Below are 27,796 nucleotides of genomic sequence, written 5' to 3'. Positions count from 1 at the left end.
GCATCGGCAGTGCTGAACTCATTTTCGAGATATTGCGATGTGCAGCAAAGTAAAATTCTGAAACTTGCTCTCGCGTCAATTATTTGACATGAAATCATGTTTGGAAGCGCAACCCCAAAATGTGAACATCCCAACTACTGTAGTAAGTGCAGTGGTCCACTGAACAACCCGACTACCGAGTTTTGAGATGAGGGTCACCAGTCCATTTTTTTTTTTGCAGACTTGCCAGGTTTACTGTCAAACTAAACATAAAACAAAAAGAATTACACCAACACGGGTAGAAAGATAATACGCAACAATACTCGAGGCATATATTCTTTATCCTCCTAGGGAAAAAAAAGATGAGTTTTACAGCATCTGAAAGATTCTCTTACATTAGGAGCAGACATCGAACTTTTATTCTTCCGATTGTGCCTTCGTGACTATTATACTGCCCCCGGTGGTGAAACTAGACACACCAAAAAGAGAAGCACAACTTATTTTCAAGCCCTTTTTTGGGGGGGGGATGCTTTAATGGAATCGCTATTCATTGCAATGAGGAAAGATTAATTGAGATATTTGATGGCCGGGCGCTGCTGGAGTTGATCGCAGCTGACCACCATGCGAAAGACAGAATACACCCTGGAATGGTCACCGGTGAGTCACAGAGCACAAACCAAGACAAACAACTTGCACTTGCATTCACACCTTCACTGCCCGTACACAAATTCATGTACCACGACACCATTTGTCACCCATATCGGACTTAAAAAAAATATATATTTGATGAATTGTCATTGTTTTCATCTCATTTTAAATTGTAAATACAATTCAGTGTTACAAGACATCATACTAGTTTTAACAAATAAATGAGGTGAATGTTACAAAATGGAGTTTCTCTCTTCATTTTTTAATCTTTAAAATGTGTTTTATGAGGGAGGTCAAAGGAGTTTTGATGAAAAATGTTCACAGTATTTTACTTTAAAGTGTAAATATACATGTATATGAATGTTACAATATATAACACGATTAAAAAATATGTTGAATGTTACAACACATTTTTTCAGTTTGAAAAGTTTAATAGCTCCCTAAATTATATTTTTATGTAATGTAAAAGAAGCTCAAAGAACGCATTTTCTTTTAACAAGTATGAATGTTACTTGACATCACGCATTGATGAAAAAAAATGTGCTGCATTGACTCAATTTTATTTTGTCGAGAGGTTGCATAAAATAAAATCATCTGAATCCAAAACATACATGTTTATGTAGGCTATACGCATAACTAATACATCAATCTGATTATTTTGTTTAATGCAACCACTTCACAAAAAGTGAGTACATTCAACCACCATTTTTTTCAGTGCACGTTTTCATTCTTTCACACACACTTTCATTGATATCACCAATAACATCAACAGAAACAGATAGATAAATAAATGCTTTTCAGGATTCAACCGTTCTCAGCAAAGTTTACTGCAGAGGAGCGCGAGGGGGCGAGGGGGTGTCTCACCTGTGCCAGGTGTCTCCGGGACTCGATGCAGGGGGCCCACCTGCCTCACCTGGAAGGCGGCCCTCACCTCATGACAGCTGTACGCGGCCACCTGGATCGCGCTCGCCGCCAATAAGAGCGCCAGCAAAATCCCCCAAACTCCGCGGGAGTTCACGCGTGGGCATCTTCCTGCACGGGACATTGCCGCATGTCACACCGGACCGGAAAAGCCTGCTGGATAGATGCAGCCCCTTCGGGGGAGTGCGCGCGCGTGTATGTGTTTGTGGAGTCCAGAAAATAAGCGACGAGTTTTTTTCAACATCTGATCCAGACTGATGTTTTGTTCACATTATTGGTCGAGAGAGGTGTGCTGTCTGCGCCGTGACACGGGAGGAGTGCTGCTGGGTACGTGTCTGTGTCTCTCCACGCCGGGTGCGCGCACGCCCCCCTCCCCTCCTCTGTACCCCCGCCTCGCGCTACCCCCTAATAAAACTCACTCACCCTTTTTGTGTGCGTATCGTTCATGCGCGTCGGCGTTCAACAAACGAATCAACTATTTTAGATGATGCGATACGCAGGTGGCCTTTCTTGTTCATTTACTTTCGATTTAATTAATTAAACACGTCGTCATGAATCACATCCAGGATGTAGGATGCGGGTTTGTTTGTTTGTTATCGATTTGGGTGACTACCGCGTGTCATTTCTGATTCTTCCTCGCGTCCATCAAGCTTCATATAACAGTGAGTTCGAATGGATTGACTTTGCTGCCACCTACTGGTGAAAACTGTTCAGCCCTTTGCAACGGATATAACATTGAGCCACCAAGGCACCACAAAATCGTTGGAAAAAAATGAGGGTAAACCTCCAGAACAAGTTTTCCCAAAACGAGGGTTAGCTGCCCCTAAAATAATAACGATTATAATAAAAGACAAAAACTATAGGAGAAAAAAAAATCTTCAAAAACGACCCTTTGTGTCGAATTGTGCATATGCGGAAGGCCAGTGCCCATACGTTTGTGTCTTGACATAAAAGGTTGATTTGTTCTGTGAACTGAAAACACGGACATTCCATTCAGCCACCCGCAGCACCCGAATTTATCAACATTAATTTCAATTATGTTTATAAATTCAAACACACACACACACACACACACACACACACACACACACACACTTTTTTCCAATATGTTTTACTTTGCAGGGTTTTTTGTCCCCATTTCTACACTTTGTTTCCATGGAAAACGCATACTAAATATTTCTCAGCGTTTTATAAACAATTTCGGGTGAGGGGCTTATAAAAACAACAACAAATTAATCAATAAAAAATTGGGGTCGACCAGTTTCCCCATCCCTGCTCCAGCTGATATGACCGTGGTGGATTTGATATTAGCCGCTAGAGGGAGACAAAGTCCAAGATGACAATACCGATGATCCTGTCAGTCATGGGCCATGAGAAAGTCGGTGGGCAAGACAAACATCGCGCATTTCACACACACAAGGAAATTGAGTGTGATTCGCACAATTAAAAGTACAACATTTAAACAAAAAAAATGTTATAGAGATTAAAAAGTAAAGTAGAGCGGCTCACTAAAATTGCAAACAGAGCATACAGTGCAAGAAATGTGTTGATATTCCATGAGTATTTCTTTCATGTGAGAAGGTAGAGCAGGTAGGTAAGCATGATTTCCCACGTATTTTGGAGGTACGGGCCACTGAAACCAATGTTGAGCTTTTTTTGGCCACAATTCCATTAAACGTGTTTAGCGCAAACATAACACAATTCATCACCTCAGGAGCACCCCAGGGTGGTGGCAGCATCATGCTTTGGGGCTTTTTATCTTTTTTTCCTTATGTTTATAAAGTATTTTCTCAGCCCAACTTTAGTTTTGGAGGCCCAAAAAAAAAAAATCCTGGGCCTCTTTTCTGCTCTGATTATGCATCTCATGTCTTCAAATACTGTCTTTAGACCTGACTTTAGCCCATCAGTTCTGTCCGTCTAAACTGGGGATTTAAGGCGCTTACATAGGGTTAAACCCTCAAGATTGAAGCCTTCCATCGACTGTTCGAGAGATTACGCTTTGCAGTCTCCCATTTTCACCTCTGCGTTCGAGCGGTTGTGCGGAGGGGCGGTGGTGGTCAGAGGCAAGCCTCATCTTGATGCCTCTGGTGGGCGGAAGCGGTGATGATTTAGTGTCAAGAAGCGTGATTAACTTGAACATTAACCCACGCTGTACAGATGGAGGATCAAGCAGTCGAGGAAAAACGCTTGCTTGTCAACGGAACGGCCCTCGGTAGGCGGTCAAATCTGGAAAGCACTGGTGAAAGAGTTTATTGTGAAAGGTCATTATTAAAAGGTTTTACTTAGTCTACTTAGTTTAGCTTACTTAGTGCGCGTGACTATGTGTAATCACATGCGAGAGACAATTACAGATCTAGCAACGCTTTAAATCTGATGTTTTTACGCGAGGTGCTTTCCAAAAGCATGCTTGCTTAGACAGTAAATGTATCTGCAGGTGTGAATGTGAGGATACTATGTGCCCTCTGATTGGCTGGCAATTTTGCCGATCATCCAAACGTAGCAACGTAGCTCCCGTTTTCTTCCCGAATGTATGAGTGAAAAAAAACTCTACTTTAGCCATACAGCCTCAGACGAACAGATAAAACAAAAATACGTCTATGCTGTTTTGAAATGCCATAAGATGACATTCTCCCAAATTCTGCAACATATTGCGAAAGCAATATTCGAGCACTCTGCGCTGTACTTAAGATTATGAACTTGCAAGCAGTTATGAAACATGGAGTGGTCAAAAGGTGATGCGCATTAATAGGCAGAGAGGGAACCGTATGCTCCATTTCTCTTTGGCTGGGCATGTGAGTGGTGGAAGTAAGCCCATGGGGCATCTTTCATGAGCGTCTGACATGTTCAGTGCCACGGTTGCACCATCCGTCCAGCCCTCCTCACCTGTTCTGGAAATGCAAGCTAGGCTCTCGGGCGCCGTCAAGGGTCACAAATCCACCACCACCAAGTCGAAGAGGAAAACCCCCCAATGCCAATCATTTAAAGCACGCGCCTAATAAAACATTCAAAAGCTAAGCCTGTGGCGTATAGTCCACTGGCTGTATCTATGGTGATGACTAATTGATTGCTTTAATGGCTTTTAATTAGCCTGTAACAGCAACGGATCGATCAACGCAACATCATTTTAAGCGTGAGTGAACTTAACACGAGGCGCCCGCATTAACGTCAGCGTGTTCTATTAGGTGGTGAAAAGACAACACGGGATAGCTTGCAGGCATTAAAAAAAAAAAAAGGATGCTGGGTGAGTCGATATCCGCAATGGGAACTGTGATGTCAGATGTACAAAATGTGAGAGGATTTCTCTTTCAGTTCGTTCCTGATGGGGTTTATTTTGCACATCCCAGTTGTATTAACAACTGTGACACGCTTTTGTTGAAATACTACAAGGATAGAGCACGACTGGCTAATTTAACCGGATCATAAACTCTAATAGGTAGGGGTGGAAGGGTTAAAAAAAATCCACTGTTGGGTACATGCCGACACTGTGGATTGAGAGTCTTTTTGGCGTAACATTCTTTAGCGACATGTATCCTGCTTGTTTTTTTGCAAATTCCCTGGCATCATGCTTCCAAGCTACAGCAGCCCTGTTTTTTATTGAGTGAAGATGAAGAACTCTTGCCACTTGTCTACTATACAGAAAAAAAAACACAAGAAGCTTCATGCTAAATGCATCCCGGAGGAGACATGGAGAGGGAAGAGAGCCGGCACTAAAATGTCGTAAAGTGAATTAAGGGAGACGACTAAATTGGACAGGGGAATTGAACCAATCATTCAGTAATGTATGTCTGTTTCTCGCTATTGACTGTAGAAAAAAAAACTACAGTTCCTTTTCAAACTCATCTTGTAAACAACGTGAATGACATCATGCACCCTATGATGGCGAAATGACCATTTCAACACCTGGCGCCCTTATGCTGGCCCTTGTGGTCGTCAAATTTGCTCCGTCCCCAACCTTTTTTGCCCCCCCCCCCCCCCCCCCCCGGACCGAGTTAATGCAGACATTATTTTCATGGACAGGCCTTTAAGGTGTGACCTGCATGAAAACTGTAGTATTTCCCAGAGATGTTTGTTTTTTTACTCGTTTTTCTAGCTTCCTGTACTACTGTAGACGGATGTAACAGAGAATCCGGTAATTTTTCAAAATAAAACATTTTTCAGAGTCCGAAATAAATGTAACGCAAGTCATCTAAGTTACTTATTCTTTCTGTTAGGACCGGTCCCAAATGACAGACGGTACCGCGGTCCGGGGACTACTCTTTTTGAGGATCACGCCATGAATGCCAAGTGTGTGTGTGTGTCGTCGGAGGAAGGACATGTGGTGAGTGTTGTGTTCAATCTCTGTGACCAAGTACTCACCCTGCAGTGCTGTATTGTTCTCCCCCCCGCAACGCAGCGACGACACGGAGGGGCTGGGCCGTAGTACAGAAGAGGACCGAGGAACTCATGGACTTGACTTTTGAGAAGAAGCCAGAGACGCGCTGCCATTCGAGCCCGAATGTCTTTCGCGCTTGTCGTGAACTTGCAACACCTTGATTGTCCACTAGGTGGGCTATAATATAGTTCAGGTGTGTCCATAGTCTCTCAAGAGCAACACACCCGATTCAAATAATCAGGATTGTTCTAATGCTGCTTAAGAGCTGCAGCTTAAAAATCTACTTAATTGTTTAATTTCACACTCGGTGGTTGGGAGACTAAATAATTTACATCCAAAAAAAAAAGTACATTTTCCATAAGTCCCAATATAATGAATGCTTTGTTTTGTCTCTTGGGATTTAAAGCAAGACATGCTTCCACATGGCTCTTTTATCCATCAATAACATTCTGGCTTTGAATTCAGTTAACCATCCATTTCCTGATGCATTCAAGTGCCTTTCAAGCACGCATTGAGTGTGTAAATTAAAAACTAACATTCATTGACTCGCACTTCACACTCCTCTCCGTCCCCGAGGGAGTGTCCTCGACTGTTCACAAAACAAAGTGCTGTTGTGCACCTCGGTGGAACAATTTGTTTAACCCCGTTTGCCCCTTGGGATTCCCTCCCAGTTCATATTTACTGAACTCCCGAGGGCTCTAAGTAGGATCCTTTGCACACACATGGGCCGCGCACAGAGGTCAGTCTGCGTTCTTTGTGCACGTGTGTTGATTTTGGTCCGCGCAGAGCCGCTTGCTTTGTGTCTGGCTAATCGACCACGTTGCTTACAAAAGGCAGGGGGGAAAACGAGGGTGTCTACTTCTTTTTTTTTTTTGTCAGAGCGTTTTACGGCACTCGAATCATAGCGATTGGCTATTTATGGCATGCGGCATGTTGTCATGAGACAACACTGATGGTCTCATTTGGGATTTAGCAGTCCTGCAATGGCCCAGAACTGGAACGTTCGTTCAAACATGTTTTTTTTTTTTTTGCATGTCTAGACATTCCTCGCATATCATCTCACTGGTTTGGGGGCAAACCTTTTCCTCTGCGGCACCATCAGCCAGATAGTAGGAAAGTGAAGAGGTTGGGTTAAGAGAAATGGAGGGAAGGGTTGATGAAAACAACAGATCTCTGCCTAATCCTTTTGTGTCCACTGTGTTAATCCGTCCGAGCAAAGCCCACTCCACCTCAGACTGTTTACCCCCCCCCATCCACTCCCTCCCTGCTTGTGCACCATGTATAGCAGACATTCCCACCACATAAACAATCAAATATGTTGTACTCACCCCCCCCCCCCTCCCGCTTTGATCCTGTTCGCATCCTCGGCCGGCGGGAACGAGACTCTCATTTGCATGCCTGACTTTGTTTGCATATGCAAAATATATTTTCGGGTTGTGCAATGCTGCAAAAACAAAAAAAAAGTCTTTCCTTGCGTATCTTTTGTTCGGGTTCTGTTTTTGTTTTTTTTTGGTTGCTGTGAATGTAACAAATGCACTTGAGAGGAACACGGTACATCGGCGGCAAAGTATTTTTGTGTCTCGGTCTTGTTTATGAGCTGTAAAGGAGAGGGGCGGGGGGCATGCGGGATGGGGGGGGGGGGGTGACGACGGGATGGGGGGTGAGCGGTGGTTGCCAGGGGAAGAGGAGGTTGACTCTAATGAGGTCACGCCCTGGCAACCCAGTTGGCTCCTCCTACCCTGCTCCCCATCTCTCCACTCAGGAGAGGAGGAATGCCCCCCCCCCACCCCCTCATTCTGCCAGATAGCGCTCTCCTTGGTGCTGAAGGCAGAAAAACACATTTGAGCTCCAGTTACGGTACAGACCAAATGAACACGGCACTCAAGAGTGGAAACGAAAGAGGCACCGCACGTGAGTGAAATGGTGTGAAGAAGCGGGAAACGGGGAGGAGAGGTTAAAATTGATGACGTCGTAACGGAAGGTGGCTCCGGTAAGCCGTGGGCGTGTTCTTGTTTTGATCTATCACTGGGAAGCACCGTGTCATCCGTTCCGGCGCGGATTTGCGAGAGTTCAGACCTGTGAGGAGCATCTGGAACGGTGGAGCGCGGACGGGACTCTGGCATCCTCTCGGCTGGACCTCTCTCTGGATGAGGATTCCTCTCGCCACGTTGTGACACTGCGGAAGATGTTGTGCACATGCGCATCAGACCAAAGGAATAGATTTGAGATCCAAATTTAAAAGACTGTCGGGTGTACAAGCTGGAAGCGCGAGCGGCGTGTGTCCGTGTCATGCTCGCGGCGGCGTTGGAGTTGGCGGGTGCGGTCTGCAGCTCCACTGCATCTCGCATTTCCTGCTCTAGCATGTGCTGATGTGCGGAGTGGCAAAGCTGGCACCTGGCTAGAGATTTGGCACCATCGGAAAAAGGAGGGCGCGGATCTCCCTATTTTTGTCTCGGGGGGGGGGAGCGTTGGGCCTTGCACCCGATGGCTCAGTTCCTCTTGAGCAAGCAGCCTCAACCCGGCTCGCGGGGACTCCAACTAGCGAGCAGACCGATTGGACCGTACGATGGATGGATTTCTCTTTGGATTTAAGGGCAATAGTGCACTGGTGCCACAGAGCAAAGGTCAAAGTGTGTCCCGGTGGATGTGCCAGCTGAAGACAGAAGAAGATACTCTGGTGAACAAACCACACGGGTCCACCGTAAGTATACCCGCGACATGAATTAAAATTGCGTCTCAAAGTTTTGCATTTCCCCAAATGCAAAACGGCACAGATGCGTCAGGCCGCCAGGTGCGCGCCACCCCCCCCCCTTCCCCCCCCACCATCCACGCATCCCGTCAGCCTTGCAATCTTTTTGGCATTTGTGTCTGCAAAATATCCACGCCGGCCTTCTCCTGTCACGTGGTTGCCTGGAAACAGAAACACCGTGTGCCAGTTTCGTTTACATCCGCACCCAAAGTGCACATCTGTGTTCCAACTGTTGCAGGCAATGTCAACTGGGGCAGACACGGGAGGACGGAGGACCAGTATGAAAAAAAAAAAAGAGGGAAAGAGAGATAGCGAGCATATATCAAGTGAAGGGGCGGTGTGAGTGCGAGGGGGTTGCACCGAGGTAAATGGGTGGCTGAATTGACAGGTTTTATGGAGATGAGCAAATAAGAACGGCGTTTTACATTGATGAGTTATGGGGAGGACAATCCAGCGTGAAAGGTTTGGCTGATGAAAACAGCGTGATAAACACGCCCAGTCCAGCGCAAAATGCTGCTGCGGGCTTACGCGGATTAGGCAGACGGGCTTAATTCAGCTCAAACACTGTTTCAAACCCTGCCTTCCTAGCACCGCGTCCTTCACGTGTTGAACCGGTGCACTTGTGTCCTTTGAAAGCGAGTCGCATTCCCTATTTGTGACATTTTCGAGATCTCGGCGTGCCTGCTCGTCAGCGATAAGACATAAGGGAGGGTGAAAAAAATAAAAATAAAAAATACGTCAACGTCTTGTGTGCTTTGGTGACCTGGTTTGCACTATGAGATGCCGGCTGCCTCCCTGCCACTCAAAACCATGTGCCAAATTTTTTTTTTTTTTAATGTGTAGCAGCGGGCAGATAAACCCGTCAACCTCATGGCCACGCTGGATTTATTCGTAGACAGACAGAAGGGGAGACGGATGCCGAGGTTGGGCAGACAATGGTCGGCCTCCCAATTGGCCCTGCAATCTCCCATCTGGCTGCCCTCCAAGTACCCCCCCCTCCCCCCCACATACCCACACACAAGCAAGCAAACATCCATACAGTCATCACTGACCCCCCCTCCCCCTCCCACACCCCCGCAAATTCAGTGGTCGTCTCACACGTAAACAAACGCGAGTCTTCGGCTCATCTGCAAACGGTGACCCACATAATAAAAGCCGTCTTCGCCGCTGCCGACCATTCCGAATTCAACATTTTAGGGAACGCGCCCTGGTTCACGCACACTCTGAACTCCCGGCGTCCTCATTAGCCGCTGCGTGTGCCTCATCTCGGATGCCAAGTGGAAACAATTGAGAAAGAAACTGAGAAGGAGCAAACGAGAGGCAATGGTGTTTTTTTTTTGTTTTTTTTTTACACACAGCCACACACACACACAGCCAGAGTATGTGGCAAAGCATGTCACCGATGCTGTCAGTGAGTCTTTTATAGCTAGAAACGACTCCAGCGCCGACTATTTTTAGATCATCAAAAAGAGAGACGATTGTGCACACATGCAAAAGCACGCACTGCAGTCGAGTAAAAATTAATCCGTGCGCCTGCTCCCGAGAGAATTACATTTTCTCATTGGAGCCCACAACACATTTCCTTACAGATGAGAGCTCCTTTTTTTCCCTTTTTTTTAGTTCCGATCACTGCTATAACTTGATCAGATCAGGAGAGCTCAGCCAGAAAAGGGACAAAGCTACACTTCGAAAAGCAACAGCCGAATTATTTCCTTTTGACTGTTTGCATCATGCTGCAATCATTTGTGTCGACTGCATGTCAAAGCATGTCACATGACCTTGGAGGATGTCGCGATTCTCCAAGGAAACGGACATGATGCAAAAGCCCATCAGCAAGCATGAAACTTCCACGGCAAAGTGTAAGGAAAAACTATAAATAGCTCGGCTATCTTTGGTTGATTTCGCACTGAGGATGACCTTGAAAAATGAAGGTCAAAAGAAAAACAAAAAAAGAAAAATCACACTCTATTGAGGACCGTTCATCACACACTTGTTTTGCGTTTCCAGTGGAATCATTTGAAGAATGATGAGCTCCAAGGAGGAGGAAACTATCCGCTTCTTCCAGTATGTCGAGGAGAACGGACTGAAAGCCTACAACGGGCTGCTGGCTCAGAACCTGGACCAGGCCAGGAATGAGAAGAATAGGATATACCTGCAGGAGAAAAACGACAAGAAGAGAAAACAGGAGGAAGCCATAAGGAGGTAGGAAGATTCTTAGGCAGGTTTTTAGATTTAGATTTAGATTTAGATTTTTACATGGCAACATTACAAGCAGGGCGGCCCGGTAGTCCAGTGGTTAGCACGTGGGCTTCACAGTGCAGAGGTACCGGGTTCGATTCCAGCTCCGGCCTCCCTGTGTGGAGTTTGCATGTTCTCCCCGGGCCTGCGTGGGTTTTCTCCGGGTGCTCCGGTTTCCTCCCACATTCCAAAAACATGCGTGGCAGGCTGATTGGACGCTCTAAATTGTCCCTAGGTGTGAGTGTGAGTGCGAATGGTTGTTCGTCTCTGTGTGCCCTGCGATTGGCTGGCAACCGATTCAGGGTGTCCCCCGCCTACTGCCCGAAGACAGCTGGGATAGGCTCCAGCACCCCCCGCGACCCTAGTGAGGATCAAGCGGCTCGGAAGATGAATGAATGAATGAATGAATGAATGAATGAATGAATGAATGAATGAATGAATGAATGAATGAATGAATGAATGAATGAATGAACATTACAAGCATTGCACACACGCGTTGGGGTTTTAGGGTGATTTTATGAACGGGATATTAGTCATTGTCCTGCTTGTCAAGAGGTAAAGTGTTACTGGGTTCGCAGCAGGAGCGAGGTTGTAAGAAGTGGGCCAAGGGGCCGCAGGGTCCCTGTGGCGCAGGCAGTTTGCCACATTTGGAGGATTGCAAGTACAGACTATGCCCACCCGTGATCTATGGAGGATAATTAGTTTTTCACTTTTAGATTTATTTAGGACTTGGATTGAGGTCAGCACTGCTCCATTTATTTTGGGGGGAGATCTTTTCAAATCGGGAAAGGAAGCGTGTGCCATTACGTGAAATGTTTTAAGATGCAATCAGATGAGAGGTCAAGGGAGGTCAAACGGAATTGGGAGAAGGGGGTTGTCTTGAACTTGCGTAGTCTTTACTATAGAGGCACACCAGCCCAAAAAACACGTGTTCATGAGGGATAGAGGTCACAGGCCAATTTAAAAAGTAAATTTAAGACTGATGCCACGGGGCCCAAGTCATCAGGGTGATGTGTCCGGTACAAAAGCCACTGGAACAAAACACCATAACCTCTATTTTCTTTCAATTAAAATTCAAGAAGTTAAGCGCCATCCAGGCTGTGATCCAGGCCCAAAGTGACCTTAAACCGAAAGGGTCCTTTTTGCAACACGGGACATAGAGCTGACTGTTAGCAGTGTAAGGAAATGGCATGCTTTTCTTAAGATGGAACCCAGGGCCGGAAAATACATTGAATAGAGCAGGGGCCCCAAAATTGAACCGTGTGGCACACCATATTGGGGCAGAGTGGAACTCGGAGCAACCAAGGCCAACATAAAAACTCCTGCCTCCTAAATAGGATCTAAACCACTCTAGAGGGTTATGACTAATGACATTCTGGTGCAAACGAGACAAGAGAGCGTTCTGTGGTTCTTGTGTGGTCAACTGATACTGTCATTGCACTGCGATGAATCCAATGTGACTTGATGGTGGCTGGATGAGATAATGATTTTAAAAATCCCCAAGCGAGGATAAAGTCAAAGCAGTCGTATTCTAAGAGACGACTGTATTTTTAAAAAAAATATACAAGGCTTTGGCAACATCTTTAGCTTCTATTAGAGACGATGAGACCAAAGAAACTGTGAAAGGGAGTTTTTCGGGAAATAACTGGAAATAGTTTCACACTAAAAATGGTACCATACTTGACTTGTCCAATAATGAGTACAGGTAATAGAAATAAGAATGTGTCTCCGCAACGGACTTTGTTGCTACTGTATTTTGTTTGTATAGTCACATTTCAAATGCATTTAGCGTTTTACTCATGCCACTGAAAGGACCGGATGTTCATTTTGATGACAGGACAAGATGATGCCGACAGAGAGTATAGTTTACCGTCCTTTTACCCTTGCACTGTCTTTCAACTGTTGCCCAATGCTGAAATATTTATACATAGTCACGCGAGGAAGAGTCTCAAAAAAATGGATTTTTCATGAGGCATATATGTAGGTCGATTAAAGGACCCCCACGCATCCACTCTGCAAATCCCCTCGTTTTATTTTTTTTTGGGGGGGGGGGGCTGAGAATGAATGAGAGAGCGAGGACTCCAGTGAGCACGCTCACATGCACACATGCAAATAGGGCCGCTTCTAAGTGCATGCGTGTGAGCAAAATAGATACATTATCAGCGTGAGAGAAAAGATAGGCAGAGTGGAGGAGGAAAAAAAAAACTTCCAAGAGTAAGGAGGAGTGAGTGTGTGTGTGTGTGTGTGTGTGTGTGTTGACAAGTGAGAAAAATGTTCGTGATTAAATACGAGCAACATTGTGGAGATGTGTTTCTGCCTAGTGACAGCAGAAACAGCCGACGGCCAATCAGATCAACACGGTAGCTTTGAGTGAGGCAGGCCCAGCCGCCTTTGCCATCCGATATGATTTCATATATTCAATTTCATATACACAATCATGCCGAAAAACCGAGCATGCAAACACACGCAGAAATATTGAGGGTGTATTTTTACTTGTGTTATTGCACCTGTCAGAGCCAATCACAGGTTACAGAGCCGCTAAATAAAACCTACTTGTTGAGACAAAAGTCATGTATTTAGGTGCTCACAGGCGCCGTGAAACTATAAATACCAGTCACATTTTTTTTTATTTTGCCACCTGCAAAAACACAAGGACTAAAAGTAATGAAACGAGGAATAGACGACTTCATTTGAACAAAATTATCTGCCAATAGAACAAGATATGTTGATGTTAAAAAACAAATAAACACAATGAGCCCTTGCCAACCATTTAATTATTCGCGTATCGGTTTGCACACACTAAAAAGCAGATCTGTGCTCTATTTTCGCCAAGTAGAACGTGGCTTATTTTAAGATAAACATACTCATTACCTTCATTAAAGGTTATTAATAAGCAAGTGAAATGCAACACAAAGATTGCCTGGTAAGAAGAAATATCTTGGCAGACAAAAGAACAAGAGCAATTGCAAAGCTGGCACGTTTTTAAGATCAACACATTGCGGTTCATTAAAACAACATAAGAACTCAGATTCTACAAGTTGGCCAAAGATCTGCTTCATCAATCTGTGTACATGCCAGACAAGTCCACGTGCGGCCTTATTATTGTGGCTGGCTTCTTTATCTTGTTTCTATGGGTACCGCTGCGTTGCTAGGCAGATTACAGCTCGGACCAGACCCCGCTGAGCGCCTTCTGTGCAACAGCTGGCCGGCGGGGTATCAGAGTCAGCAAAGTCACACACCCAGGGGTCTAACGCATATTAAAAAAAAAAACATGTGACTGCAGCTTCATGGCATTTTTATTTTGAATTTTTTTTAACCTTATGTGACTAAAAAATACAGGCCAAACAATAAAATGCAAACACTCCAAATAAATAGATACAACTGAACGCTGCTATTAGGCCAATCACGCATTGATGATGGGTGATTGTGTGCACACCCGCGCGGGGTTTCCGTGAGGCGGGGGGCACGTGGTGTCAATTCTGAGTGTGATAATGTGAGCGCCGTCGGTTCCTATCCGGAAGTTAAACTCTAATCAATGGCTTGCCCTGAAAAAGAAGCAGTTTACAGAGGGCGATGGCACAGCTGTTAACAGTGATGTAACGCTCATGTGCAGAAAGGCAAGAGGGAGAGAAGAGAAACATGCCCTGATAATTATGTATTGTATGGAAAGAGTGTTTTTTTACTGCCCGGAGCATGGACAAGAGGGCAAGGATTCCTTTTGTCCCTTCACGTGAACTCATGCCCATTTGTGGTTCACTATTCACAAATTCACATATTCAGATTTTGTTTCTTGTATGAAGCCTATCCTCAGCTACTAGACGAAAACCTCACAAAAAAAATCGATGTGCTCTTTTTTGCAGCACCCTAAAATGTTATAAAAGCCCGGGCAAATAGGAAAGTAGTAGCCGGTGGCAAGAAAGTACTGTTGAAAGGAAACTGAGATACTAAAATGTTTGTACGTCAGGGAGGAGCTCAGGTTACTGGAAGTTGTGCAGAGTCTGCCATGCCAATGGCATGCGCACTTGCCACGGAACAAATTAAACTTGTAGGGAAGGCACCCCTCAATGTTAAATTGGACGACTTGGATGGCATGCATGGTATTCCAACATCTCCTTTTTACCTTTGTGTAGGACGGGCGAGGACATAGCAACGGAAGGCAAGCACTTGCGTATGTGCTCCATCGGCATGCCAGACCCGCCGGAACGCATGCCCATGCCCCACCCGCACGCTTTGGCCTGTGGGCAGGGCTTCTCCGTGCGATCCCAGTCCCTCCACTCCGTGGGTGGCAACAGTGGGGGCGCAGACGAAGAGGTGGGAAGCCCAACCTCCAGGAAGCAGCCCCCGCCCAAACCCAGGAGGGACCCGGCCACCAAGCTGAGCATGTCGTCCGAAGCGGTGGACCACAGCCCCGTGTCCGCCTGTCGCGGAGACAGATGTGATGGTGAGTGGCGGTGGCACTTCACACCAAAAGTGCGGCGCTATATTTAGCTCCTCTCTGAGGTGCCCTCTTCAACCCTGCTTCTTCGACACGGACGTGACATCTAACGAGACGGTCAGATTTAACCGCAGTAACACACAATTGGATTAACAGATGTCTCACTGAATACATGTAAAGAAGTACTTTTGATACCATGTAGCTCATCAAAATAAACATTGCTCTTCAAGTATCACCATCATTACCACCATTACAATAAAAAGGCCTAAACGCTCATTAAAAAAAAATAAATAAAAACGAGGCATACTTCGACAAAGAATATTTCATATTATTGTAAACTTCTTTAACATCACGCATGGTTCACATCAACATGGCACTTACATATGGGTCAATAAAAACAGGAACTGTACTTCATGATTCTTTTAAAGTATTGCACGGAAAAATGAGAAAGTCATGTTTATTTATTATTGGAATATGTTCGATGCACCCTCCACTCGTCTAAATACGGAATCCTGATCAGTATTGCGCTTGTATTGAGCAAGAAAATCCACTCGTTTGTATGTATCTCACGGGGTGGCCATTTTGCCACTTGGCGTCGACCAAAGATGACATCACCGTTGCTCAGGCCTCAGGTAATGACCAATCACGACTCAGCTTGAGAACATCACGTGACCAAACATGTCCGCTTCTTACTTGAGCCCTGAATAACTTGAAGAACATTTTTATAAATTTAAATTTTATAAATTAATAAATAAATATATATTTTAAAACAGTTCTTAACAATTAAATACAAACATATCGAATGTAAAAGTTAAATACGACAGAACTACACTACGGCAGTGATTCCTTCACGTTAATCACAGGGCATATTCAGAGACACATAACCAAGCCGGGTATGTGAAGCGCTACACTGTCAGTGGCCCGTTACCACATAATATCGTTTTGAAGAACACAACAGACGTTCATCATTGAGTACAGAAAGCATAAATCACAAACCTTTTATTTGTCAAACAATCAAAAAAAATGCCAAGGACTTTAAAAGTGACCTGAAACTCATGTAATGCACATTTTGCTTGGTTTATTTTTCCATGCGTGAGGGACAAAATGTTGGAAACATCTCAACGTTTGACTCCATCCATTCATCCATTCCCTTTACCGCTTGTCCTCTTTATTCCAGCTGACTTTGCGGCTTTGTTCGTTTGTTTCATCTCGGATTCACCGGCTAACTTTGGCCCAGCGGATGGTTGTGTGAACTCATCCTGCTCATACAATGTTTTTTGCGGGGACGGCTGCAAAGTCATATGTGAAGGGAGCAAAAGAGTCTTAACATTTCTGTGAACGTGCTGAAAAACTGTTCCATAGTTTTGAGGTCAATTACCAATTAAAGCCCAAACGTTTTGGTTTTGTTTTCTTCTGACTTCAAACTGGCATGTCAAGATGTAGAGATGGCATAATTAAGACCGAGGAGCAGCACCCCGCAGCAATGTCAGTCTGTTTGGGCAGAATAAACACATTTGCCCACGGATCAAAACAAGGGCTTCATTATATGAGACTCTGCATCCTAAAGGCTCTTATGGATCGGATTGGGATCAAATGAGCTCCAGAAACATTTTCATTTTGCATAAAGCAGTCGTACATGATATTATCGAAACACGAGGCTGTGAGAGCAAACTAAAACAGGTTGCTGAGGGGTTTTTCGAGTCCATTTCAGTCGGGATGCTCGACTGCCAATGTGACGCGAAGGGACTCGCCCAGCCTGACTGAGATTGGTGGGGATGTCCGTGTGTGCGCACAGATCTTCCTGGGCACCACGGCAACCATCCCACAGAAACAAGACCCCACCTTGGCCAGCCAATCACCACATCCCTGCTCAGCGCAATCCAATGGAGCTGCAGAGATGCTGGAGTCGGAGGCTGAGCAGCCAATGAGGGCGACCCTGTGGGGGCGTTCCTAGCTGAGGGGAGGGGGGGGAGGGGTTCGTGCACTGTAGCGAGAAGGGGGAGGAGCTTGGTCGAGTAGAATTCATTCAGGAGGAGCGAATGACCTAGATTTAGTTTCCCTCAGGATGGGGATACGGGGTTGCGGGCAAAACAGGAAGGGAAAGGGAGCAATCGAGGGAGAGGGGAAGGGAAGGAGATGTCACGAGCGGTGCTGAAACTGATCCACCACGTGAATCTGTGTGTACAAGAATGCAGCTGTTGATGAAGGAACATGCATGCACCTGCACGAACACAACAGGCACCCCCCCAACCCCCCCACACACACATCAAAATACTAGACAACACAGATGTTTCACTGAAATCATATCATCCACCCGAATCCACTAAAATACTGATTCCCAACCACTGCGAAGGGAGAGGTCCTCAGTTGTGTCTCGGGAAATGATCCAATTTCACAAAAGAGAGAATTTATGTCCATCAAATAATGTATCTTTGTTCATCTATCCATGCCAGCGACGTATAGTGATGAGCAGAAAAAAAACAACAACGCCCTTCCATTAAATTGTTAAAATCAGTTTGTAAGCTGTGACTGATTGTCATCGTTTCGGTGTCTATATTATGTTCCATTTTTTTTTATATTTGGTGGTGTGCTGTGGGGGTTTTGCTCCGTTGTAAAGTACGTGCCCTGACGCAAAATAAGGACTGCAATCAGGAAACATGCAGTTGTGCACCAGTCTTGTGTGTATTTCATCATCGACGGTTTGCCGCACAGGAATTGTTCAATGGACAGCCGAAATGTGTGTCTTTTCATAATAACAGCAACCTTGGAGTGTATCACAGACACATCTGCATGAATAGCACCGCTTTGCACAGCTTTGGGATGCTTATCTGTGTAACACCCTTTTCAAGGATTGGCTCTGGAAAAAAAAAAGGTGTGTGTGTGTGCGTGTGTGTGTGAAGGTTTGTTCATCGCTGCCCGCAGCTTTAATTGGCCTTGTAGCCATTGTGTTCATCTCAGCCATTTCACAAGAGTTACGGACTCTTGAGAGTTTGCACTTGCCACCAAGGCAAACGCGGACTCTTTAGAGGTCACACAGAAGCTAATCTAGTTTTGCGATGTCTTTAAAGCATTCCTATAGTCTTCAGAATTGCAGGCAAACATAAAAATATCAATTTAGCAAATGCAAGATGTGTTAGAGAAGCTCTAGTTCTGGTGTCACTCAAGATATATTGAAAATCTCTTGTTTTCTAAAGGGGCTCTGGGGCCTATTTTCGTTGACATGGGACACCATGCAATACCTGTCCTCATTTCCATCTCACGCGTGAGCATTTGTGAATTTGTGTGCGTGCGTGCGTGAGATGCTGGTGAGTCATACAGTTATGGGAAGTACCGTATATGCGTGTGTCTGGGCCATCTGCTGTCTGAATTATTAAAAGCGCAAAACTTGACAGCTTGAAAAGGTTCAGCCATGATGGGTCTCGGCAACCCTCACCACCACCACCACCACCACCAGGCCTGTCAGCGGAAGGGGCTCTCTTCATCAAAACATCTCAGGATGTGACCCGGAAAGCCATTTTGAACGACGACTGGATGACGACGGTTCAATGGCGTAACGTGCAACACTCCGAGGGGATGACGTGTTCTACTGCAGTAACCGGTCGAGCGAAGCATCATCTACGCTCACTGCAGCACATCAAAAGAGATTCACACTGCAATGCCACGTCACCGCAATCAAAAAGAAGCTCCGCGGCGTGTGTTTGCGTCTGACCCAGATACGACACTTGCATAGCGCATCCGCTGCTGTATATGTGACCTACAAACACGCATATGCCTCGACCATTCCCACATACCTGATTCGAGATACTGCTCTTAGGCACGCACACTGGCCTACATCTGACCCACTGAACCACACGTGTTGCACTGCGTGACCGCTGAATGAATCTCATTCAATGATTCATTGAAAGAAAGGGGGGGGGGGGGGGGGGGAAGATGGTACATCTCAAAACCAAACAAAAATGATTGAACCCGTTGCGCTTTACAACAAAAAGCCATAGGGATCATGTAAATGGGGAGTTCATCACACTTTCTGTTAAAAAAAAAAGTATTTATTTATTTAATATATTAGTCAATACAATAATCATAATATTTTAATGAGGCGGCCCGGTAGTCCAGTGGTCAGCACGTCGGCTTCACAGTGCAGAGGTACCGGGTTCGATTCCAGCTCCGGCCTCCCTGTGTGGTGTTTGCATGTTCTCCCCGGGCCTGCGTGGGTTTTCTCCGGGTGCTCCGGTTTCCTCCCACATTCCAAAAACATGCATGGCAGGCTGATTGAACACTCAAAATTCTCCCTAGGTGTGAGTGTGAGTGCGAATGGTTGTTCGTCTCTGTGTGCCCTGCGATTGGCTGGCGACCGATTCAGGGTGTCCCCCGCCTACTGCCCGAAGACAGCTGGGATAGGCTCCAGCACCCCCCGCGACCCTAGTGAGGATCAAGCGGCTCGGAAGATGAATGAATGAATGAATAACTACAATGGAAAAGGTGGCTGATTCATATTCCGTATTGGACTTTCCAACAATGTACTGTAATTGTTATACAAGTGTAAAAATAAGTTAACCAATGTAAAATTACAAATGCATGACAAATTTGACCGTATCATCGCAAAATGTTGTCGTGTCATCTGATGGCATCTAGCAGCGGGCGTATCTGAAATCTGCCCATACGTCAAATTATGGCTTGCAACACACACACACACACACACACACACACACATGTATGCGTATTATCATGGCATGACTAAGTGTCTTTATCTTCCTCTCTCACAGCTCAAGGATGCAGCGAGGAGTGCCGGCGCGTGCCACCGCCCAAACCCAAGAGGAACCCGAACACACAGCTGAGCGTTTCCTTCGACGAGTCCTACATCAAAACTCACGGAGGCGGAGGAGCGTGCCCTGCCAAAGCGCTCCACCGCACCTGCTCCCCGTGCGAGCGCAACGCCTCTCCGCCGCAGAGCGACGACAGCCCGACCGACGACTGTGAGGACGAGCCCGTCTACATCGAGATGGGGGGGATAGACGTCGGGGCGCGAGAACTCTTGAAAAGTGAGGACGAGGAGCCGGGGGAGTCCGTGTACGAGGAGATGAAGTACCCTATGCTGGATGATATGGAGTATCGTACTGACCCGGTGGGGTGTCGCTCCGCATGTCCTACCCCAGCACCGTATGACCCCGAGCCTCTCAGCCGATGCTCCACGCCGAGAAACATTCCTTTCTGTGACATTCCTGCGCCGTTTCCCAATTTACTGACGCACAGGCCTCCGCTGCTGGTGTTCCCCCCGGCGCCGGCCCAATGCTCGCCCAACTCGGACGAGTCTCCACTCACCCCGCTTGATGTGACCAAATTGCCAATGCTGGAGAACCAATCCTACAGCAAATCCCCGACCTCCTCTGCCGAGCCACCGTCCTCCGCACACATCCGTCGAGAGCTCACGGCCACCCCGACCCTCACCGTTTCCGGGCGCTCCTCGGCGCCTCCCCTGCCTTGTACTCTCTACAAATCGTCCACCGCGTCGTCCTATCAACGCAGCCACTCGGCGTGCCCGTCCCCAGTCAGTATGGGTCGCTGCCTTACCCCCTTGAGCCTCATGCGAACGCCGCCGTTTGATGCACCGGTGCCATTTCCGGGAGGTCTGCCAAGGAGTGCCTCGGCCACCCCTCACGGCAAAGGGTCCCCGCCCCAAGACGGCGTGGGACGACTCCACGGTTCCATGCAGAACGTGTCGACGGGGCGTTCGCGAACACCCACGAGCCCGCTGGATGAATTGACCAATCTGTTTACCACCGGCAGGAACATGCTGAAGAAAAACGCCAGTGGGAGGAAATCCAAAGAGCCCGGAGAGAGTAAGTCCTTTGTTACCATCTTGCCGAAAAATGCAATGGGTATCGTTCGCCTTCATTGAAAGTGATGAGAGCTCGCAATCGCAAACGACAAGTGGTCCTCGGTTCACAGAGGAGATCCGTTTCCGCGTCTTCACAGAATGCCGGAAAATTTCAAACAAATAAATACAAATCGGCGGCCCGGTAGTCCAGTGGTTTGCACGTCGGCTTCACAGTGCAGAGGTACCGGGTTCGATTCCAGCTCCGGTCTCCCTGTGTGGAGTTTGCATGTTCTCCCCGGGCCTGCGTGGGTTTTCTCCGGGTGCTCCGGTTTCCTCCCACATTCCAAAAATATGCATGGCAGGCAGATTGAACACTCTAAAAATTGTCCCTAGGTGTGAGTGTGAGTGTGAATGGTTGTTCGTTTCTGTGTGCCCTGCGATTGGCTGGTAACCGATTCAGGGTGTCCCCCGCCTACTGCCCGAAGGCAGCTGGGATAGGCTCCAGCACCCCCTGCGACCCTAGTGAGGATCAAGCGCTTAGGAAGATGAATGAATGAATGAAATACAAATCTGAAAACACACCGAGAACTGACCGGTGCAACTATGTAATCGTGCGCCGTTGTGCAAATGAGTTCATTGCACGTCGGTCTTAACCTCGTACGTCGGGGCCGTCGTAAACCGAGGACACCTTGAGTTGCCCTGTGTATGAAATGTGAAACCACAATGGTCCCGAACACCCCCCCTCAACTATTCGTTCCACGGGGGAATTATGACAACAAGCACTACAGCAACGTAGTACAGTAAATGACCTTTTCATAGACGCAGGAAGTAGAGATCCTTTTCTTTCTTTTTTGCCAATACTTTAAAGTCTACCTTGTGCTAAAGAAATCATCAATTCACTAGATATTAGATGAACTTGAGATCTTTCTGATTGATCCGTACTTAAATCATACAAACCCACAAATGCATCCTTACGCTGTAGTACTCTTAGCAACTACAACATAGCAACAGTGGAAGGAGGAGAATTCCATTTCTTATTTGCTGCTTCCCTCCCTCCGTGCAAAGGAGCCAATCACAGCTCAGGACATGCCGGCGCTGGATGGAGCAACACGCTCCTGATGTGCATTGAGCTATGGTCCTCAATTCCAATCTAACACCTCATCGGAGCATTACAGACGCTCTTGTCTCGCCAATCGCTGCGTGTTTCTTCTTAGAGTTCCAGCCAATCAGAACGCTGCTGCAGCTTTTACACTCTGAAGGGCATTTATAATGTCTTGATGTTGACACGAATGGAACTTGAATATGTCTGAAAAGACGAATCATTTGCATTTTTTTTAATCTTCTCTTGTATTATTTCCAAATGAAGGCGAGATAGAAAACAATGCATTTCCAGGAATGACTTACTGCGAGCTCTGCTGCTGTTGTCGAACCGCATACGTTCATTTAGCAGTTTTTTAAATAGTCGCACGACACATGTGTGAGCGTGTGTTTGTGTGTGTGTTGGGAGGGTTGTTGGCATCCATCTCAATACACACACAAGCACAATCATGACCACGGGAGCTTCATTTTTCTCTTTCTTCCACACATAAAACAACTGGCTCGACCCACATACCAACTGGTTAATCGCCATACACACATGCATCTGCATATAGATTGCATATGTGACACATATGGCTGCTTGGTACTGTTATGCAAGAGCCCATTTAGGAACCGGCGAGAACCACAGTACTGTACCGCCTTGTGGAGTGCAGTGGTGAGCTTTAGTGTGTTTCTACGTACACACACACACACGGGAATATAAGGTGTACAACAACTGTTGTGTTGAGGAGCAATCTGAATCCATCATGAAGATATTAGAATGGGGTTTCAACCAGAAGCATTGATAAGAGTTTTTAGATTGGTTAAAATAAGGCCATGTATGTATTGCAGATGTGATACTACATTATTATTACTCAGGAACTGCTTTGGTTCTTTGTGTGTAGGTGCTGCCCCCTAGAGGACAATTTTGTAGTGCAGTGATTTTATTTTTTTTGTACAGGAGTGTGCAATGTTATTGGAAATGGGCAGTCCAACATGACACCTCTGTCAACCAAATCTGAACCAGACTATCATGTTGATATTCTACTTTGTATAGGAGAGGACAAACTTCATGCATTAAACGATGCTGGGTTTTGCATGACAGTTTGAGTATGATTTTGCATTCCATACTCATCATGTCAAAAGTCATGCTTAGATACTTGACTGACTCAATGAGGTCAATCTGTTAATCTATTTGTACCTCTTATTTTTACTGACAGCTGAGTCAAAAAGTAAGTCCCACGGTGAGTCCAAACGTGACGGCAAGGAACGTCACAGCCACGGCAAGGAATCCAAGCGAGACTCGAAGGAGCGCCACAGTAAAGACTCATCTCATCGCAGAGACAGAGACAAAGACAGAGAAAAAGACAGAGACAAAGACAAGGAGAGATGCAGCAACGTGGAGTCAATGTCTCACCGGCGCAACAGCAAAGAACGAAGCGGTATGGACGCACCGCTCGTTCGCAGGGACAGCAGGGACGGCAGAGACCCGGGCTACAGTAGCGTGGAGCCCATTCCAGTGAGGCGGGATCCTAAAGAACGGAGCTGTAGTTCCGTGGAACCCATTCCGCTGATAAGAAGAGATTCCAAAGATAGAGGGATCAGCAACGGAGACCTGATGCCGAGACGGGACAGTAAGGACAGGGGTGTCGGACATGGAATGGAGTCTTTGCTTAAGCAGGAAAGCAAAGACAGAGAGAGACTCCTCGATCAGGCACCTGAATTGCTACCCAGACAAGAGAGCAAAGAGGCCGCGAGAAACGGCGTAGATTCCCGACACGACAACCGAGAGAGACTGCTGGATCAGCCGCCGGAGATCTTACCGCGACAGGATAGCAGAGAGCGAGTTAGAAATGGGTTGGATTCAAAGCACGACAGCAGGGACAAGCCACCCGAGCTTCTGCCCCGACAGGAGAGCAAAGACAGATTTAGAACCGGTTCCGAATACAGGCTTGAGAGCAAAGACTATCGTCCCGATTTACTACCCAGGCAGGACAGCAAAGAGAGGGTAAGGAACGACATGGAGCACAAACATGAGGGCAGAATTGACCAGCCGCCCGAGATCCTTCCCAGGCAAGAAACTCCCAGGAGCAGTAACAGTAAGGACAGGTCAGGATATGTTTCTGAATCAAAGCATGATGGGAGAGAGAGAAACATCCACAATGGAGGAGAGCTACCACCACCTCGACAGGACAGTAAAGATCTGAGCCGAACTGGCCTCGAAGTCAGACGAGACAGCAAGGACAGAAGTCTGAACGGCTCGGATCAGCATCAGTATGATGGTAAAACCGCCAAGAGCCCCACCGTGAAAGGCGGGTACGAAAGGTACGATAGCAAAGACAGGGCGTACAGATCCGATGGAACGCCGCGACGAGAGAACAGGACAAATCAGAGTACGGACCTGTCGAAAGCACAAGAGAGGAACGGGACCACGGTGTCGGGTCAGCATTCATCTACCACGACGCCGACTCACCACAGCAGATCGTCAGGCAGCCCCCCGATGACCGCGGCCAGTGGAAATGGTGAGGGTCCGTTCTGAAAATGACGTTACCCACTCATGTACCTTGACGGGTGGGGTCATTTGGGGTTGGAGCCAAATAAATGCCCGTTTTGTCCTCTTCACACTTGTACAGCTTGTGAGCGTAGTAACGGTACGGTTTGGTTCAGTTCAGGGCTACATTACACAAATTAACTCAAAACTTTCTTACCGTGACACATTTGTCCATGTTTTTCTAGATATAAAAGCAGCACCGAAATATGCCCGCTCGCCTTCCATGTCTGCTAACCCTTCCCCAATCGGGACGCCGCAAAGGAGAGCGGCGGAGGCTCATCAGAGCCAGGTAAGAACATGTGATTTGAAACGTGTAGGCTCCACCCCTGTGTGGAGTTTGCATGTTCTCCCCATGCCTGCGTGGGTTTTTTTTTTCCGGGTACTGCGGTTCGTCCCACATTCCAAAAACATGCATGGCAGGCTGATTGGACACACAACATTGTCTTCAAAGCCCTCCTCCAAACTCACTTGTATTCTTTGGCGTTCGACTCAGCATGACTTAGATTTGTTCTTGATTTTACTGTGTGGTGCTTTCTACCGCCTTTATTACCAATTTGTCTTACTGTTTATAAAGTTAAAGTAAAGATAAAGTTTATCGAGCGGAGCCAGATGAGGTGGCTTGGGCATCTGATTCGGATGCCTCCTGAGCGCCTCCCCTGTGAGGTGTTCTGGTCATGTCCCACCGGGAGGAGACCCCGAGGAAGACCCAGGACACGCTGGAGAGACTATGTCACCCAGCTTGCCTGGGAACGACTCGGGATCCCCCGGGGAGAGCTGGAAGAAGTAGCTAGGGAGAGGGAAGTCTGGGCTTCCCTGCTAAAGCTGTTGCCCCCGCGACCCGGCCCCGGATAAGCGGTAGATGATGGATGGATGGATGGATGTTTATAAAGTGTTCTATAAATACTGTTGACTTGACTTGACTTGACTTGACTTGGTGTGAGCGCAGATGGTTGCACACAAAGCAAACCTTTTACTTTCATTCGTGGCAACGGACAGTAATCGTACCTGAAAGACACCGAAGACCTCTTCCTGTGACTCACTGACGTTGTTCCTGCCCCTCAGATGCCCCAGATGCCGTGGATATGTGGAGACACCACAATGCTGGAGCAGATTGAAAGGAAACGAACACTCTGCAAAGAAATCCGCTCCAGACAACATCCTCGATTGCAGAAATATCTGGACAGGCCCCCCCCAGACAGGAGCGAGGAAAGGCACCACGAGCGGAGTCAGTGCAAACAAGAGAGCACCTCGGCCCTCCCGCCTTGTGGGAAGAGCAGCGAGGGCAAAAAGATCCGCCCACCTCCTTATCCGGCACAGACAACTGTGTTCTGGGACACTGCCATCTGACTTGATACTAACACGCCTCCCATCTGCCACACAACCCAGAATCATCCCCTTCCTCACCCCTTTGGGGACATCGAGACAACCAACTCGAGCCACGGAAGGACGATGCGCGCTGATGTCAAAGGACGATGGTGTTACCATAGCAATATTTCTGCTTGTTCAGGTTGTCACGTTTTCTTATCATCGCTGGTGATATTTGATATTTTTCTATTTCATGTGGCTGGATTCTTGTAACATAACTAACTAGTAGAGTAGATATTTGATGAATAGATATTTTCTAAACCAGATGGGGATTGAAGAGCATCCTAAATTATGTATAGCAAGATTTAGATGCCATCTAACATTTGTTTTATTTCTTTTTTTTTTTAAATTATGATTATGTTTTCTTGGCTACTTTGATCTTAAATCTATAAATACTTGTTCTGTGGTAGCATACCGTACTTTTTTTTTTTTTTTTTACACCCAACACTTTTTTGTTGTGCTAAAAAAAAAAATAATAAGCACGAAGATGAATGGTCTATTCGGTTTTGTCTGCAACTATTTGACATTTTCACTGTTGTATTGTCAGTTGAGTCCACATTAGGGATGGGTTTCAATCGATTGTTCAGTGTGGAGAGGATTGTTGATAAGTCGTGTTTTGAAGCATTTAAGGCAAAAACGGAGTGCACTGGGCGCAAGTTGATTCAGTCTCAACTCATTTGCCGTCGAATGAAGCGCAGCTATGGCAGCTATCGGCAGTTAAGCTTCATAAACACACACACACACACACACGGCGTGATTTTTCACAATACAAATCTGTCAACAAAACAAGTGTTGGGATGGAACAATCAGAGAGGCATCGTCCCATCCCTAACAAGTAAATAATACAGAAAAAAAAAAACTTACCATAGTCAACAAAGAAATTCAGTCAAGTGCCCATCCTTAGCGGACATGCTTTCAGTTGCTATCCATGCCCACTTCAGCTCATTCCAAATGTACACTAGAACAGAAGCCCAAATCTTTGGCCGCTTTGGTTTGTGTACTCCAGTCCCTTCATTTACGTCTTTTGAAGGGGGGAAAAAAAATGTTGGCACAGTGTAGTGGGGCAACGGACAAAGAAAGTGTGATTATTTCTGTAGTGTTTTACGACACCAATTCAAGTGTGTCGGAGTGGTAGCAAATTAGAAAAGACATTATTCACAGGATCATTTCCCAAATCAGCCAAAGCCTGTTTTCAGCGAGAAACTGTGTGGTTGCACTTTGGATGGGTTGCTCATGATAAAATGGGGTAGGTGGCAATAGCTGGTCCATTGAATGCCGGCGCCTTTATTTTGCCATGCACACTGCAAGTAACAGAATACAGTGTAAATACTTGATGCTCACAACCAGCCTGTACAATCAACACCTGAGCTTTTAGAACACGTCTTGATTTTACTGCAGATTATAATAGCCATATGCACTTGCGTAAGAAATATCTTTCAAGATGATACTTATATACAGTATATATTTTTGAAAACGTGACAAGTAGCGAGCTGAGCCATGTGCGTTTTATTTGGCAGGGAAGTCAAGGCTTCATTCGGGATTGGCTGTGTGTGTGACATGCCGGTCATTGCCCGATTGCTTGTTCCTTGATAGATTGCGATTGGCTGAAAACTTTTACGGACATCATCAAGGACCTATGTCATGGC

The 27,796-nt window shown here is 46.4% G+C and overlaps 2 protein-coding genes across 3 annotated transcripts in view; one reads left to right on the top strand and one right to left on the bottom strand.

Annotated features, from left to right (window-relative positions):
- Nucleotides 1-1,916, bottom strand: part of gpc5c (glypican 5c) — an 83,760-nt gene extending 81,844 nt beyond the window's left edge. For both annotated transcript variants that reach the window (XM_052087937.1, XM_052087938.1), the window contains exon 1: nt 1,492-1,916. In XM_052087937.1, coding sequence (XP_051943897.1) covers nt 1,492-1,672 — 181 coding nt within the window. In that variant the 5' untranslated portion in view covers nt 1,673-1,916. The remainder of the gene's footprint in view (nt 1-1,491) is intronic.
- A 5,923-nt stretch (nt 1,917-7,839) lies between these two features.
- Nucleotides 7,840-27,182, top strand: nyap2b (neuronal tyrosine-phosphorylated phosphoinositide-3-kinase adaptor 2b). Its single transcript, XM_052087931.1, has 7 exons — nt 7,840-8,621; nt 10,677-10,871; nt 15,038-15,348; nt 20,106-21,179; nt 23,455-24,756; nt 24,971-25,074; nt 25,848-27,182. Exons 2-7 carry the CDS (start codon nt 10,693-10,695, stop codon nt 26,130-26,132), a joined length of 3,255 nt encoding a protein of 1,084 aa, XP_051943891.1. The 5' UTR covers nt 7,840-8,621; nt 10,677-10,692; the 3' UTR covers nt 26,133-27,182.
- The last annotated feature ends 614 nt before the right edge of the window (nt 27,183-27,796 follow it).

This window comes from Hippocampus zosterae, chromosome 15 (genome assembly GCF_025434085.1).
Source record: "Hippocampus zosterae strain Florida chromosome 15, ASM2543408v3, whole genome shotgun sequence".
NCBI classification, from domain to species: Eukaryota; Metazoa; Chordata; class Actinopteri; order Syngnathiformes; family Syngnathidae; genus Hippocampus; species Hippocampus zosterae.
Note: the sequence above shows the minus strand (reverse complement) of the source record. Positions and strands in the feature narration are given on the sequence as shown.

Bases quoted from the DNA above. Each gene is read 5' to 3' on its own strand.
- nyap2b (XM_052087931.1), top strand. From the start codon at position 10,693: ATGATGAGCTCCAAGGAGGAGGAAACTATCCGCTTCTTCCAGTATGTC. The intron at 15,349-20,105 runs GTGAGTGGCGGT...CCTCTCTCACAG, and splicing joins TCGCGGAGACAGATGTGATG to CTCAAGGATGCAGCGAGGAG. The intron at 24,757-24,970 runs GTGAGGGTCCGT...ATGTTTTTCTAG, and splicing joins GACCGCGGCCAGTGGAAATG to ATATAAAAGCAGCACCGAAA.